This window comes from Urtica dioica, chromosome 9, assembly GCF_054948205.1.
Source record: "Urtica dioica subsp. dioica isolate 48M chromosome 9, U.dioica_male_clone48M_v1_H2, whole genome shotgun sequence".
In the NCBI taxonomy this organism is placed as follows: domain Eukaryota; kingdom Viridiplantae; phylum Streptophyta; class Magnoliopsida; order Rosales; family Urticaceae; genus Urtica; species Urtica dioica.
Genome location: NC_142764.1, coordinates 5,667,460 through 5,682,165, shown reverse-complemented (window position 1 = coordinate 5,682,165; position 14,706 = coordinate 5,667,460). Strand labels below are relative to the sequence as shown.

Genomic DNA, 14,706 nt, shown 5'->3' with positions numbered 1-14,706 from the left:
AGGCGATCAAGGTGATCGGAGAATTCTTTATTAATTGATACAGTGTTAACCAACTATATTTATACCTTACAATCTGATACAAGATTCCTAATTTAACTCTAACAACATTTACTCTAATATTACAAGAGCACCACTGAGCTTAACTAATGCTAACTAACACATAAGCTTAGTTAGCGTGACTAGCACATAGTCTATAGCAAGGTTTAAAAATTTTGGGGTATTTCAAGAATATGTCGTCGAAATTGCCCTATTTTGAGAATTCCGACATAATTCTATCACGTTGGTTGTTTCGCGTCATTATTCGTTGATCTGTTGTCATTTAGATGCCAAAGTGACGCTTTCGTTGCTCATGGTCGTGGTGTTCAGTGCCACGGCGGGGTAATTTCACCCGAAACCTTGATATTTCGACATATCTTTTGCAAAATCAACATTATTTTGGTGATTTCGCGACGGTTTCGTCGTTTTTCCTGTCGTTCGTCGTCGTTATTGTGTCGGTCGGATCTTCAAAGATCTCAACGTTTTTTTCTTGTGAAATCGTGAAACAGAGAGAAAGAAGAAAGGAAAAGAAGAAGAGAAAGAAAATGGAGGTTGAGGGAGAGAGAGAAAGTGTGCGTCAATATGTTTTCTATAAAAAGCATTGTATAATAATATCACCAATTAAAGACCATTATATCACATCACATTGCTTTTAATGATATTGATAACCGAGAATAATGTGAGTTTAGTACTTATTAATTGGATAAATGTGTTCTGCTTTTTTTATTTCTTTTTCTTTTTTCTTTTTATGGTAAGATTTTTTATTTATATCAAATTATGATGGTTATATTACATGTGTGTTTGAAATCGAAACTTAGTTATTTTATGTGTATAGTATTTATTTTTATATATTTAGAACTATGCAACATTATTTCCGTTGATATTTTCACGTCTTATCGCAATTTCTATCGGCAACCGAAATTTCCGTCAAAATTTGTCTTCAAGTTTTCACATTATTTCCGTCGCAATTTTCGTCGGCTACCGTAATTTCTGATTTTTTAGTCCATCGGCACAAAATCGATCGTCGGCATTTCAAACCTTGGTCTATGGAGATGTCGTGATGTCCACGCTTCTATGTGTGATGGCCTGCATTCCAGTATCTTGGCTAATAATTTATAGTTATTCAAAGTTACAAATAGAATTCTAATCTCAAAGGTGTACATTTGAGAAATCGTAAGAGAAATAATCCATGAGATCGATGTTGACGAATGACTCTTGAGGTCATCTATCATAAAGCAGCCAATCTTTGCTAACTGTTAATGCCATCAGCCGTTTGTTGGTTTAAACGACATCTCCTATCATTGATCGATAAAGCGGCCCGAATTGTAAATTAAAAGTATATATTATGAATGAAAACTAAAAATGTATATGAGATTGAGAGTAGTTGAAGAATGGATTTGTGAGAGTTTGAGTGTAGTTGGGAGAAGATTGGATTGAGTTGTGAGGAAATAGTATGAAATAAGTGTTAAGGCTTGGAATCGGGTCAACAGTGTAGAGCCGTCAGCGGTTCAGCCTAGGGCCGTTACATGAAGCTGCACGTAGGCTGGGTGTCACCAAACGCCTGAGATCGCCTACCTCTAAGAGATGGTAAGTGGTCTATTATGTTCATCACCTGTGAGAGGAAACATATGTGAACTAGAGGGACCCGAAAGGTTTCCCTTCGGCGGGCACTCTGACGCTCAACATTAGTATTGGTGTAATGTAAGCGTGTATGGAGCGAACATCATCTAACCTCGGAAGCGTATTAGAGAGGATTTAGTGAATTAGAGTGAGAATCCCATAGAGTATGAGCATGCTCAGGATTTAGTGAGGACTCCTATTTATAGGAGTTGGAGCAGTGTGAACACACGGACTGGGCCGTTATGAAAAAGTTCATGGATCCGTGTTAGGAGGGTGTCGCTATGAGACCATAACGAGGCTGTGGCGAGGCCTGCAGGACAATTCGGCTAGGGCTCTTTGTTGGAATTCGGCTAGGGCTCTTTGTGGCTCGTTGCAATTTGTCTTTTTCGAGGGTCGATTTTGACCCTATAACAATAAGGATAGTATTTATAGGATAAATAAGTTGAGGGATTAAATAAAAATTATTTTTGTTTATTAATTTTCATAATGTTACGGTTGTTTATAAAGGTTATAAAGTTAATATGAGTCGCACAGTTGGATATCCAAAGGTTGTGACTTTTATATTAAGAAAACATAAAGATAAAATAAATTTGTAAAACAGTAACGATAAGATTGAAGTGTAACCTTTTGGTCATTACCAAAAACTTCTGGTTCATGATCTTAACCGTAAGTTCCATACAACATAGCCACCAGAACAGTAGTTCCAGAACCGGCTACGAACATGAAGTAAAAATACAGCATGTGAATCGAACGTTCCGACTTATTCTTGATCTGATTCTACTGATTAATCTACACTAAAAAGTAAAATTTTGACCAACATATTTTTAGGGCGCATATTTTACTTGAATTTTGGACTCAATTTCTATTAATTAATTTTGAGATACAAGTTCGTGATACTTTCGCATGATATCAAATCCCATAAAGAAAAACTGGTATCTGGTCCAATTGTTGGGATTCGGCTCAAGATGAGTGTACGAAAAGAGGCGTCATTTTGATGAGTCAGGTTCAAGATCAGTGTACCCCTTCATGAACTATGAATTTAGATACACTCGCATACACATCCTCAACACAAAATAAAATTTTACAGATACGATAAAAAGAATATATTTTCTATTAGTTCAATTTAGTCTCTCATGCGCAACACATATTAAAATGTATAGACATTTAGCAATAACATACAAGGTATTTAACATGAGAAAAATTGCTGCACATAACAGAGTAGCTTCACATATGCAAGAAAAAAATAAAATATACGAATCGCTTATAGAGCTAAATAAAACAAAATGCTGCAAAAATCAATATAACATGGAAAAATACATCTCATATCAGATTTCAGAACAATAATAACTTAATAAGAACAATAAATATTGTTGGTATCCGTCTCAAGATCACTGCACAAAGAGTGTACAAGGCAAACACACACAACACAATATATGTATTTCTCCATGGAAAAGAAAGGAAAAAAGCGGAGACAAAATGGGACAATTTTCTAGTTTTGGACATTTATTAAACACTTACAAGGCATGCTATTTATAGTCACGAGCTTCTGGTTTTGAAACTGAAAATAAACTTAACCCTGTGATAGTCGCAATCTTCTGAAGAAGAAAAAATAAGGGACAAAAAGCATACACTTATCCATTGGATTCTCTCGTAATCATATTTTAGAATAATAATAAAAAAATCACATTTGTAATAAAATAAAAATGCACTAAAACAGGGGAAAATTATAACTTGATTTGGTTTACGTTCTTCAATTGAAAATCGTTTCTCCAATTTGGGCATTGATGGGCGTCGGGGGTCGGAGGTGTACGGTGGACTATGATTTGATTTCAAAATCTTTGAGTGAGAAACAAAGATGTGATTTAGCCGCATAAAGTCATAGTCGTACAATGGAGTGAATGGACTGAAAAGTTGAAAACATTAAGTTAAGAAAATCAAGGTATTCAACTACAGTTTGGGTCGGTGCGACCCTCTAGTCAGGGTCAAGAACCAAACACGATCGACGAACACCCACGGTTTGGTTTGGGGAGAACAAAAATGGTTGGGTTTTGTGAGTCGGCTTCGTTGGGTCAGCGGGGTGGTTTGGTTGGCCGGTTTCTTCGGTTGGTCGGTCTCGGGTTATAGGCCTAATCTTACTGCAATGGTTTCATTCATGTGGATGTTCAACAAGGTACGTAAGAGATTGACCTTCCATGCTGATTAATAGCTTCATTAAAAATGCTCTTCGTATTTTAAGGCAATCGAACTAGAATAACGTCTCCTATCCTACCAACTTGAATCGGTAGAGAACTTCTCCACGAGGAGAATGTCTCATCCCTCTCATTGCTTCTTCTTATTTCTCATCATAATGGTTCTTCCTCTGATCTCTTATTCCTTTCTCAATGGTTTCCCTCGAGATTCTTCATTACTCTCCTTGTTTCCCTTTACTCCTCTTTCCTTTTCATTCTCCCTCTTTTTTTGTCTTTTTTTTTATATTTTCCCGAGTTTTTTTTTTTTTTTTTACCAAACCATCAAGCAATTTTTTTTATTCTCATGCTTCTTCTTATGTTTGTCTGTGCGTATATATGTATATGTATATGTGTTTGTTTGTGTGTGTACATATGTTCAGAGAGAGAGAAAGAGAGAGAGAGAGATTAATTTTTTTTAATATTGAAAAAAATAGAATAAAAATTAATTATCAATTATTAAATTTGTCAAAATTATAAGATGTTGACACGTTTTTTTTATCCAATTTTAATGACACCGATAATAATGGAGGGATTGAATATCGATATTAGGTATATCACTCATAGTTTTCAAACATTAAGCTATAAGTGCTACAAGCCATAAACTTGAGGTATTCAAATCGTTGTTTTCCAAAATTCAGACATAGTTAGTTTTTAAAAAGTAAAAATTAGTTTTCGTAGCCGATTTTGTAATTTATTACACAAAAAAAATCATGTGTAAAACTTTTATTACAAAAATAGCTTTTTTAAATTTTAAATCGTCATTTTTCTTGATTTTTACAGTTTTTTTTTTTAAACTTGTTTATTGTTATGCACTCTATTTAACTTTATTTAATGAGATTAAATAAACATATATTTTTAAAATGATTTGAAATAACAACTATTTTGAAATGCTACACTTATTTTTGTATTTAGGGATTATTCATATTCTATGACTTGTACCATGATTTTGGACCAAAATCTACTAAACCCAAATAAATCCTAAACTATGACTTAATGAAATGAGTAATTACATATTTATCCTTCATATTTAGTTTATTTTTATTAGTTAATTAATAAAACAAAAACAATTATTTAGTTTATATTATGAAAACAAACATCATTACAAAAACCCGGAGAGCAGCCCTGGGAATCTCCGACGCTGAAGCTCTTGGGAACGACGGTTGTAGATGTCGATTTCTGGATCGATCAACAATCACTAATATTGAAATAATAATATATTATATATATTTAATCGGGGTTCCAGAAGACGTCGTATAAGAAACTATTTAAGTGGAAGGAAATAATAATAGAAAAATGCTAAAGAGCTTTATTGATCACGAAAATAAATTACAGCAGGACGAAGTGACGAAGTCTTGTGAGCGAATTCAGCACTGTAAATAAAAAATACAATTGTGGAATAATAACCTCTGAGCTTGTGTGTCCGCAAATACACGCCTGGTTCCCTATTTATAGACGATGCAAGACTCTTTTTGTTGAAGACACGTGTTACTTGATCCATTTCATATTGTCGGGGTTGAATTGGTCCTGGACCCGGTCCTCACGGCGCGATCTCTCTTTGACTGACCGATTCTTCTAGTCGGGATGATGTGGTCGGACTGGAAGGTGTGATTAGGTCGAGGCCGATCTGGAACATATTGATCTTGGGCCGACTTGTCGAAGTCGGGCTGGGCCCAAGACTGATATGCGGTCCGACCTGCAAAGCTTATAATGGGCTTGGTCTGAATTGAAGCCCAATATGATATATTATTTTCGAAAGTAGATTTTTAACCCCCACAGTTAGCCCCCGAATATTTTGAAAATATTCGAATTTTTCGAAATATTGGAGCGAAGTTATTTTAGGGTTACGGAAAATTAGCGATTTCGGCGAATATTGCACACGCGTGGCACGTTGCCGTTTGTCCACGTATGACGCAGTCGAAAGGTCGGGAAGCGGTTATATTATTTTATTCGAATTTACTCCTCTTTTCTCGGAATTTGGTTTAATATAAAAGCTTATAAATAAGTGAAATTCGAAAAGACTTCTTATTTACTTATAACTTTCAACGAACTCGGCATAGAAAGGTAACTTTTTTTTTTCTCTTCACATAAAGGATTAATTTTCTCTCTAAAGTTTCAAACTCTTTTTAAGACTTAGGCTTTTAGCATCTCAGTTCGACTGTCGAACTCTACAGTTCCCTTTATTTTCTTTGACTTCGCTTAGATTTGTTAGACGAACTCAAGGTTTTTCTTCCAATTCGCCTTGCAATCCTCAAATTTTTCAAAGTTCTCCAAGCATTTTCTCAAAAACAAAAATGTCCTCTTCGGAAATTCCTCCGTCGGGATCCAACCCTTCGAATGTTGAAGATATATGCCTGCCATCGTCTGTTAAGAGTTCCGATCTCGCCCTTTTTCGACAAAAATATCAGATTCCGTCCGAGATAGGGCTTATTCTTCCTCCCCCTTTTGCGACAGCGAAGACCATCCTTGACGATCGATGTTGCATATACAAAGTTTGGTTGGATCAGTGTGGACTCCGGTTCCCGATCCCCACTCTTCTTTTCTATTATGTCGAAGCCCTGGGACTGACGCTTCCTCAGATGTGTCCGAACTTCGTCCGGATGGTTCTGGGTTTGATGGTCGTGGTCCACGAGCAAGGCGTTGATCTCGACGTGATGGACCTAGTCCGTTTATGTGTCGTGAAGGCGAACTCTAAGCATGACCCGAAATGCTTCTATCTTTCGAAGGCGGCGGGCAAAGGGGTGATCTCGGCCCTCCCTTCGAAGGAAAAGTATTGGGGTCGTCGATATTTTTACTTTACCGTCATTGAGCACTCTCTCGGGGATCGAGCTCCTCGATTCAAGTCGAGATTGGCGAGCTCTCCGAGTAGGCCAATTAATTTTGCTACTGTTTTTATTCGCTTACAGGGATCGAAGTGATTTACTTGTTTATGATATTTTACTACAATTGTTTTTCAGAAAAAATCAGGGCACCATCGAGTCCTCAGTTCGTTGAAAAGCTCGAGCTACTGCAAGAGGGACGCGGTGAGTGGCCTTCTTTTACCGCATAGAGATTCACTTCGGCTGGACTTTGGCCGACCTCTTCTGCAACCTTTGAAGGTTCGTTTTCTTCGTCATCTTTATGATTATATGTATATTTTATTATTTATTTATCTTTTTCCTTTCTTCTTTTTTTTTTGTTTTCTGAAAAAGTTGTCGGAGACAACATGAACTCCAACGTTTCTGCTCGCGACGCCCGGCGTCAAAAGAAATCTGTTACCAGGGTCTCTTCCTCGTCCACCACGCCGCCGGTTCTTTCCCAGGACCCCGAAGTCGAGATCATCGGGACTCGAAATCCCAGTGATATCTCGGTGGTCGATGTCGAGGACGGCGTGGTTCCGGAGAACGCTGAGGCCACTCAGGACGATGAAGCCCCCGATTCTTCTCCGATCGCACCGGACGGAGAGGCGGAGAAGTTGGGAGAACCCTCCAGCGGTTCCAGAAAAAGGAAGGATCCGGCTCGTCGAAATGATAGCCGAGAGGAACAGGGTGAGGGTGAACTTTCTGGAGACGAGGGGAAGAAGAACTATGATGGAGGTGGGGTGTCCACACCGGCATCCACGGTCGGAGTGGCCAAATCAGTGCCTTCGTCAACTGCGGACAAGGGAAAGTCCTCGTCTACTGCGGCTCGGGCGGCCCAGGAAAGGAGGAAGCCAGTTTTGACTGAGGGGAGTCTGGTGGAGAGTCATTCGAGCGGGGCGGCCGCAGTGAAATCTGTGAATGAGGTGGGTTCTTCTTCGAAGCCGAAGAAGAAGTACAACATCCATTTCAGGTACCACCGTGACACCCTACTCTGCGACGATTTATACTCGTCCGTCGGGCTCCTCAGGCAGCTTAATGTCGACGTCTTACCGCTGCCCAAGGTTCCTATGCTCATCGAGGCGGACTGGTATCGTCTCATGGCCCAACAGATCACTTCGGTAAGTCTTAGAATTTTAGTGGGCGGACTGAGAAACTTGGGGATTTTATTCGGGTTTTGACTTTGTGTTTGTGTTTGCTGCTCTCCCATCAGCTCAACAGGGGCGTGTTCCGATATGAGGAACACATCAAGCGAGCTCGGGCGGCGGCGGCCAGCTCCGAAGAGGCGAAGAAGAAAACTGATTCCCTCTGTGCCGAGCTCAAAGGGATGGGTGAGAAGGTAACCGAGCTTCAGGAAGACGTCCTGGCCAAGGACGCTCTTTTGGCGAGGTCGAAGACGGTGCAGGCTGCCTCGGAGGCAAGGATCAAGGAGCTTGAGGCCCAGGTCGAGAAGGGTAAGAAGGCTATCGACAAGTGGGGCATCCACTCGAGCGCACTGGCCAAGGAACTCGCAGGGGCCAAGGCTCGGATCAATAATAATGACAGGGACCTTGCCAGTGCCAGGGAGGAGATCGCCAAGCTCAAGAGATCGGCCAAGGCCGAGAGAGATAGGGCGGTTCTGGCGGCGAGGAAGGCGTCGTCGATGAAGTACCGGGAGCAGATACTTAAGTATCGCGCTCAACGGGAAAAAATCGATGAGGCGATCGTGATCATGAAGAAGCTGGAGCAGTCTCGGGGCAATAAGGAGTTGATCACCGAAGTCATCAACAGTTCAGCCCCCGACTGGTCGAGCGAACTGGCGGATACCGAGGAAGACATTGCTGACTACGAGAAAGAGCTCGCCGCTGTCGCCATTCCGGACGTAGAGGATATCCCCTTTACTCCGTACAATGATAGTTCGCCAACCGGAGCCCCAGCCGAATCCGAGGTTCCTGCCTTCGATGAGCATGGCTTGATGTTTGGTTCGACCGAGGAGGTTCTCGCCACCATCCCGGAGTCTCGCGAGGATCAACCCTTCACTCCGACCCCGGAGCGTGATGGAGGCGAGGTTCCAGGCTCTGGGCGAACTGGGCAAGATGCTCCTGGCCAGACCTGAGTCCGTTCCCGCCTTCATTTAGTTCAAGAATTTTCTGATTTTGTTTTTATTTCGTTGTTGCATATTTTTATTTGGGCCTGCTTGTTTTGGCCGAGACTTTTTTTCCAGTATTTTGAACAATTTGTGGAGGGCTTCGGTACCTCTGCACTCATTTCGCCGCGTTTTATTCCTGTTATTTACTTTGAATAATTATAGAGGGCTTCGGTACCTCTATCCTTATTGCGCCTTGCTTTATTTTTATTATCTATTTTTACATTATTTAGTCCAGAGCTTATGCATGTCCCATTGTTCGTAAAGTAGCCAAGTCATTCAGGTCGTCCAACTGTGTGTTTCAGGATACTCTGAATTGACAGTTGACCGTGGTCCGAACTGACTTAAGATTCCCCTAAATTCGGTCAAGTCTTTTAGATTGTCGGTGTCTAAAATGTTTCCCTTTACGAATCTAGGGCGAGGTTCGATGATCTTATAGTATGTTTCTACTTCACCAAGTCTATTAGATTGTTCAAATCTAAAATGTTTCCCTTAGTCAGAGCGTTGTGGTATTTGCTAAGTCCTTTAGGTCGATTGACACCCAAAAACGTTTCACTTAGGCTTGAGTAATCACCCTTCCGCAGTCAAGTCTCTTAGACGGACGAGGTCTATAGATGTTTCCCTTGGGACGAAATGGACGAGGTTGGCTTTATCGAAGGGGCGACCTCACGACAGGGTGTTACGTGATAAATTGAGGGGATTTTTCGGGCCTTACCGGAGTCGAGATGGCGTTCACTGCGAACTCGATCCGGAGCCCGAGGTTGTGAGTGAAGTTTATGCTTTCGCTGTAAGGAGACTGTGCCTTTTTCAGGGGCTGCCTACGTACCCTTATACATGGATCAAGTCAGTCGTAGTTCGATTCTTATCGCATTTAGCAATAGTATTTCTTTAGGTTCGAGACGTTCCATGATCTCAAAATCGGGATGCCGTCCAGCGTTTCGAGTTCATAGACTCCGGGACGCACAACCTTGGTGACCCTGTATGGGCCCTCCCAGTTAGCTCCTAATTTCCCGGCGTTAGCCTCGGCTGTGTTTTGGAAGGTCTTCCGGAGCACCAGATCCCCTTCATCAAATCTTCTTTCGTTAACTCTTTTATTATAGAATCTAGCGATGGATTGCCTGTAGTGGGATAGCCGTATCAGGGCTAAGTCCCGCTTTTCTTCTACGAGGTCCAAAGCATCGCACAGTGATTCGTTATTTTTGACTTCATCCCCAGGCGCATGCACTACCCTAAGGGTCTGTACTTGGTGCTCGATCGGGATGACTGATTCGATTCCGTGGACCAGGGAGAATGAAGTTTCCCCTGTTGGCCTCCGCGGACTAGTTCGGTAAGCCCAGAGCACACCTGGTAGTTCTTCCGCCCACCGTCCTTTTTTTGCATCGAGCCTTTTCCTTATGGAATCTACTATGGTTTTATTTGTAGCTTCCGCATGTCCATTTCCTTAAGGATATCGTGGCGTTGACGTCCTCAATTCGATGTTATTGTGGAAGCAAAACTTTCTGAACTTTTTTTATATGAACTGTGACCCGTTGTCCGTTATGATCTCGTGGGGAGTTCTGTGTCGACATATTATGTTTTTCCAGATGAATGCTGTGACGTCAACGTCTTTTATCAAGACGAAGGCGCCAGCTTCTACCCATTTCGAAAAATAATCTGTTAAGATTAACAGAAATCTTAACCCGCCCGGGGCGACCGGCATTGGTCCCACGATGTCCATGGACCATTTCATGAATGGGTATGGCGCCGTGATCGATGACAATTCTTCCGCGGGCCTTTTTATGTTGGGGGCATGGTGCTGACATTGATTGCAGCGGCGCGAGTGCGCCTCACAGTCTGCCAGCATGGTCGGCCAAAAGTAGCATTGCCTTTTTATTTTGATGGCGAGTGCTCGTCCGCCTGCGTGATTTCCGCATTCTCCTTCATGCACGTCTTCAAGGATTCGTTTAGACTCTTCTATCCCGATGCACTTGAGGTAGGGTCCTGCGAAGCTTCTTTTAAACAGGCTTCCATCTATGATGCAAAATCTCGCGCTTCTCAGCACGAGCTTGCGTTTTGCCATCTTATCGGAGGGGACCGTACCAGTCGTGATGTAATGTAGTATTTCATCTCTCCAATCCCCCCTTCTATTGTTATGACTGCAGCGATGGTCGTGGCAATAGAAGGTTGTTTGATTGTTTCGACTGGTATAATCCTTTTGAGACCCGGATCCGAAGTAGATGCCAGGGCGGCCAATGCGTCGGCCGAAGTATTCTCGCCTCGAGGGATCCTTGTCAGGGAGAATTCTTCGAAGTTTTTTGTTAGTTCTTTTACGACTTTCAGGTAAGCATCCATTCGTTCATCCCTAGTCTCGTATTCCCCGGAGTATTGGTTTGCTACGAGTTGGGAGTCGCAGAAAGCAGCCACCTTCTTTGATCCAACTGCAGTGGCCAACATAAGTCCGGCGACTAGTGCTTCGTACTCAGCCTCGTTGTTTGATGCAACGAAGTCGAGCCTAAATGATTGTTCTATAGTCTCACCGTGAGGGGAGGTCAGGTGTATTCCTACTCATGCTCCCTGCTTCGATGATGCTCCGTCCACTTTAAGTGTCCAGGTACCTTCAACTTCGGTCACGGTGGGACTTTCCCTCGGGAGTTCGATGATGAAATCCGCTAAAACTTGCGATTTAGCGGATGTCTTCACTCGGTACTCGATATCGTACTCACTCAGTTCCACGGCCCACTTGGTTAATCTTCCTGATTGATTAGGGCTATGTAGGAAACTTCTGAGTGGATGTGAGGTCATTACTATTATGGTGTAAGATTGGAAGTATGGCCGAAGTTTTCGTGCGGCGAAAACGACGGCCAAGGCCGGTTTCTCCATAATAGGGTATCGAGTTTCAGCATCGACCAACGACTTGTTTGTATAAAAGATTGGTCGTTGGTCCCCTTGCTCTTCTCTGACGAGTACTCCACTAACCGCAGCTTGAGATACTGCGACGTATAGATAGAGTGGCTCTCCCGCAACGGGTTTTGCCAAGATCGGGGGTGTCGATAGATATTCTTTCAAATTTTTGAACGCCTCCTCGCATTTGTCGTTCCATTCGAGCTTCTTGTTTCCTTTAAGGAGCTGATAGAAAGGAAGACATTTATCTGTTGACCGAGAGATGAAGCGGTTGAGGGCGGCGATGCGTCCCGTCAGCCTTTGAACTTCACACCTATTACGGGGCGAAGGCATCTCTCGCAAGGCGTGCAGTTGATCCGGGTTAGCCTCAATTCCTCGTTGGGTAACTAAATACCCTAGGAACTTGCCGGATGATACTCCGAACGAACATTTGGTGGGATTGAGTTTCATTTTATATTTATTCAGTACCTCGAAACATTCCTCCAAATGCCCTATGTGGTCGTTCTCCCTTAGGGATTTTACTAGCATATCGTCGATATATACTTCCATTGTCTTTCCTATCTTTTCTTTGAACATTTCATTGACTAACCTTTGATAGGTGGCGCCAGCGTTCTTTAGTCCAAAGGGCATGACCTTATAGCAATGCGTGCCTCGGTCGGTGATGAAAGCTATTTTTTCTTGGTCGTCCGGATGCATCAGGATTTGGTTATATCCTGAGAATGCGTCCATGAGCGAGAGTATTTTATGCCCCGTGGTCGCTTCGACCAGCTGATCGATGTGCGGCAACGGGAAGCTATCTTTGGGGCATGCTTTATTTAGATCGGAGAAATCGACGCATACCCTCCATTTTCCATTTTTTTTCTTTACGACGACAGTGTTTGCCAGCCAATCCGGGTATTTCACTTCGCGGATTGAATCTGCACTGAGCAGTCTTTCGACTTCGTCGTTGACTACCCGTGCCCTGTCAGGACCGAGCTTTCGCCTTTTTTGTTTTATCGGTTTAAAACTGGGATCGACGTTAAGTTGGTGAGACATGACGTCGATGCTTATTCCGGGCATATCTTCGGTTGACCAGGCGAAGGTGGATTTATTTCGTTTTAAGAAACAGATCAATTCTCGCCTGATGCTATCTTTAAGCTTAGTTCTGATTCCTACGCACTTGGAAGGATCGGAGCCATCGAGCTGTACTTGGACCGTTAACTCAGTGTTTGGCGCATCGAGGGAGTCGGGGTCTTCTAGTGCGGAAACGCTCTTGGCCGACTCCGCGCTCACTAATTGCTATTGCCCTTCTTTAGTTGCTTTAGCACAATGCTTGTGGCTAGTGAGGTAGCAACTGTGGGAGGTTGCCTGATTGCCTCGGATTTCTTTTATCCCCTCATGCGTAGGGAAGCGGATACATTGATGAAAGGTTGAAGGTACAGCTCTCATCCTATGTATCAACGGTCTCCCCAGGATAACATTGTAGGGGGAGAGACAGTCTAAAACTTGGAATTCCACTATTTTATTGATTCCATTTGTTTTTACAGGCAGCCTGATCGTACCTAGAGATGGAGTAGTTGTCCCATTGAAACCCGTCAACTGGGTTTGCTCTCTTTCGATATCGTCTTCGTTGATTCCCATCCTAACAAGGGTATCTTTGAAGATGAGATCTACGGAGCTACCTCCATCGATTAGGACCCTCGCGACCTCACAGTTAGACACATCAATTGTGATTACGAGTGCGTCGTCATGCGGATCGGTTGTCCCTATGGCTTCTTTTTTAGAGAACGAGATCTGAACGTCTTGTTCTGGTCTGATTCTGGTGGTCTGGTTGTTTAACTGTCTTTGATGTGCTTTAATTGAGTTGACTGTTCCGTTGCAAAACTTCGAGCCGCCCATTATGAAGTTAACTCTATGTTTTACGAAGGTTGGTGGGGAACTTGGTTCCCCTTCTTCAACAGGTCTCGATCTCTTAGGGGAGGGGTTGCCCCTTCCTTTGTTGTTGTTGTTGAAGACCTTCTGTTTGGGCGGGGGTTCCAGATCAACGTCTTTCAGTTCCCCTTTTCCGTACTTTTCTGCTAGGGCTTTGCGCATGGTTTCACAATTAACCGTGTCGTGGCCGTTAGCTTTATGGAAACTGCAATACGCATTGGGATCCCGCGTCCATTTTTTGGCCGGGGGACTTCCCTCCTTAGGGTCTTCATGGACGTTGAAGGCGTAGTTGGGAGTGGTGTGCGGCTTTCTGGCATGAGATGTAGCGTCGTGGGGGTTGACCCTACGAGGGTTGCCCCCAGCATTTACAGGTCTTACCCAAGTGTTGGAGGACGGTTTCTTCTCCGATGTGCGCTGCCTCTCATAGGAAGCGAATTCCTCTTCGGCCTTCGCATAATTTGCAGCTTTGTGAATCGCATCTTCCAACGTGAGGGGACGGTTAACAGTCATCTCTAGCTTCAGTTTCGAGTCGTGCCTTAACTCGTTCCTCAGGGAGGTTATGGCCGATTCGTGGCATACGTTAGAGATTTTTGAGAGCACGTCCTTGTAGCGGATCATGAAATCCTTCAAGGACTCGTTCTCTTTCTGCTGAATTCCCCATAAATCCGCTATGGTCAGATCGTCCTCCACGAACATCGAATAGTGTTTCAGGAATGCAGCCGATAGTTTGTCAAAACTATTGATAGAGTTCGGCTCGAGTTTGGAGAACCACTCTAATGCGGCCCCGGACAAACTTTCTGCGAATAGTTGGCAATAACCTGCCTCCAATTCTCTCTCTGTGAGCATAACCCTTCCCATTGCGACTCTGAAGGACAAGATAAAGGCTTTCGGACTTGAAGTGCCACTGTACCGCGGAAGGCGAACCTTTCCGGTATCCCCCAGTTGCACTTCGGTAATGTTTCTAGCAAAGGGAGTCCTCCTCGTTTCTTCAACGAGGCGATCTATCTATGGGGCCGAGCTGGTTGCAGAATGAAATTCTGAGCGAACAGCTCTCAGCTCGGCCGTTACTGAC

General features: G+C 43.1%; 1 protein-coding gene across 1 annotated transcript; it reads right to left on the bottom strand.

Moving 5' to 3' along the window:
• Nucleotides 1–13,001: 13,001 nt before the first annotated feature.
• LOC149384681 (uncharacterized) lies at nucleotides 13,002–14,492 on the bottom strand. The gene has a single exon (XM_089626124.1). The coding sequence runs from the start codon at nucleotides 14,490–14,492 to the stop codon at nucleotides 13,002–13,004; it is 1,491 nt and encodes a 496-aa protein (XP_089482250.1).
• Between the last annotated feature and the right edge of the window lie 214 nt (nucleotides 14,493–14,706).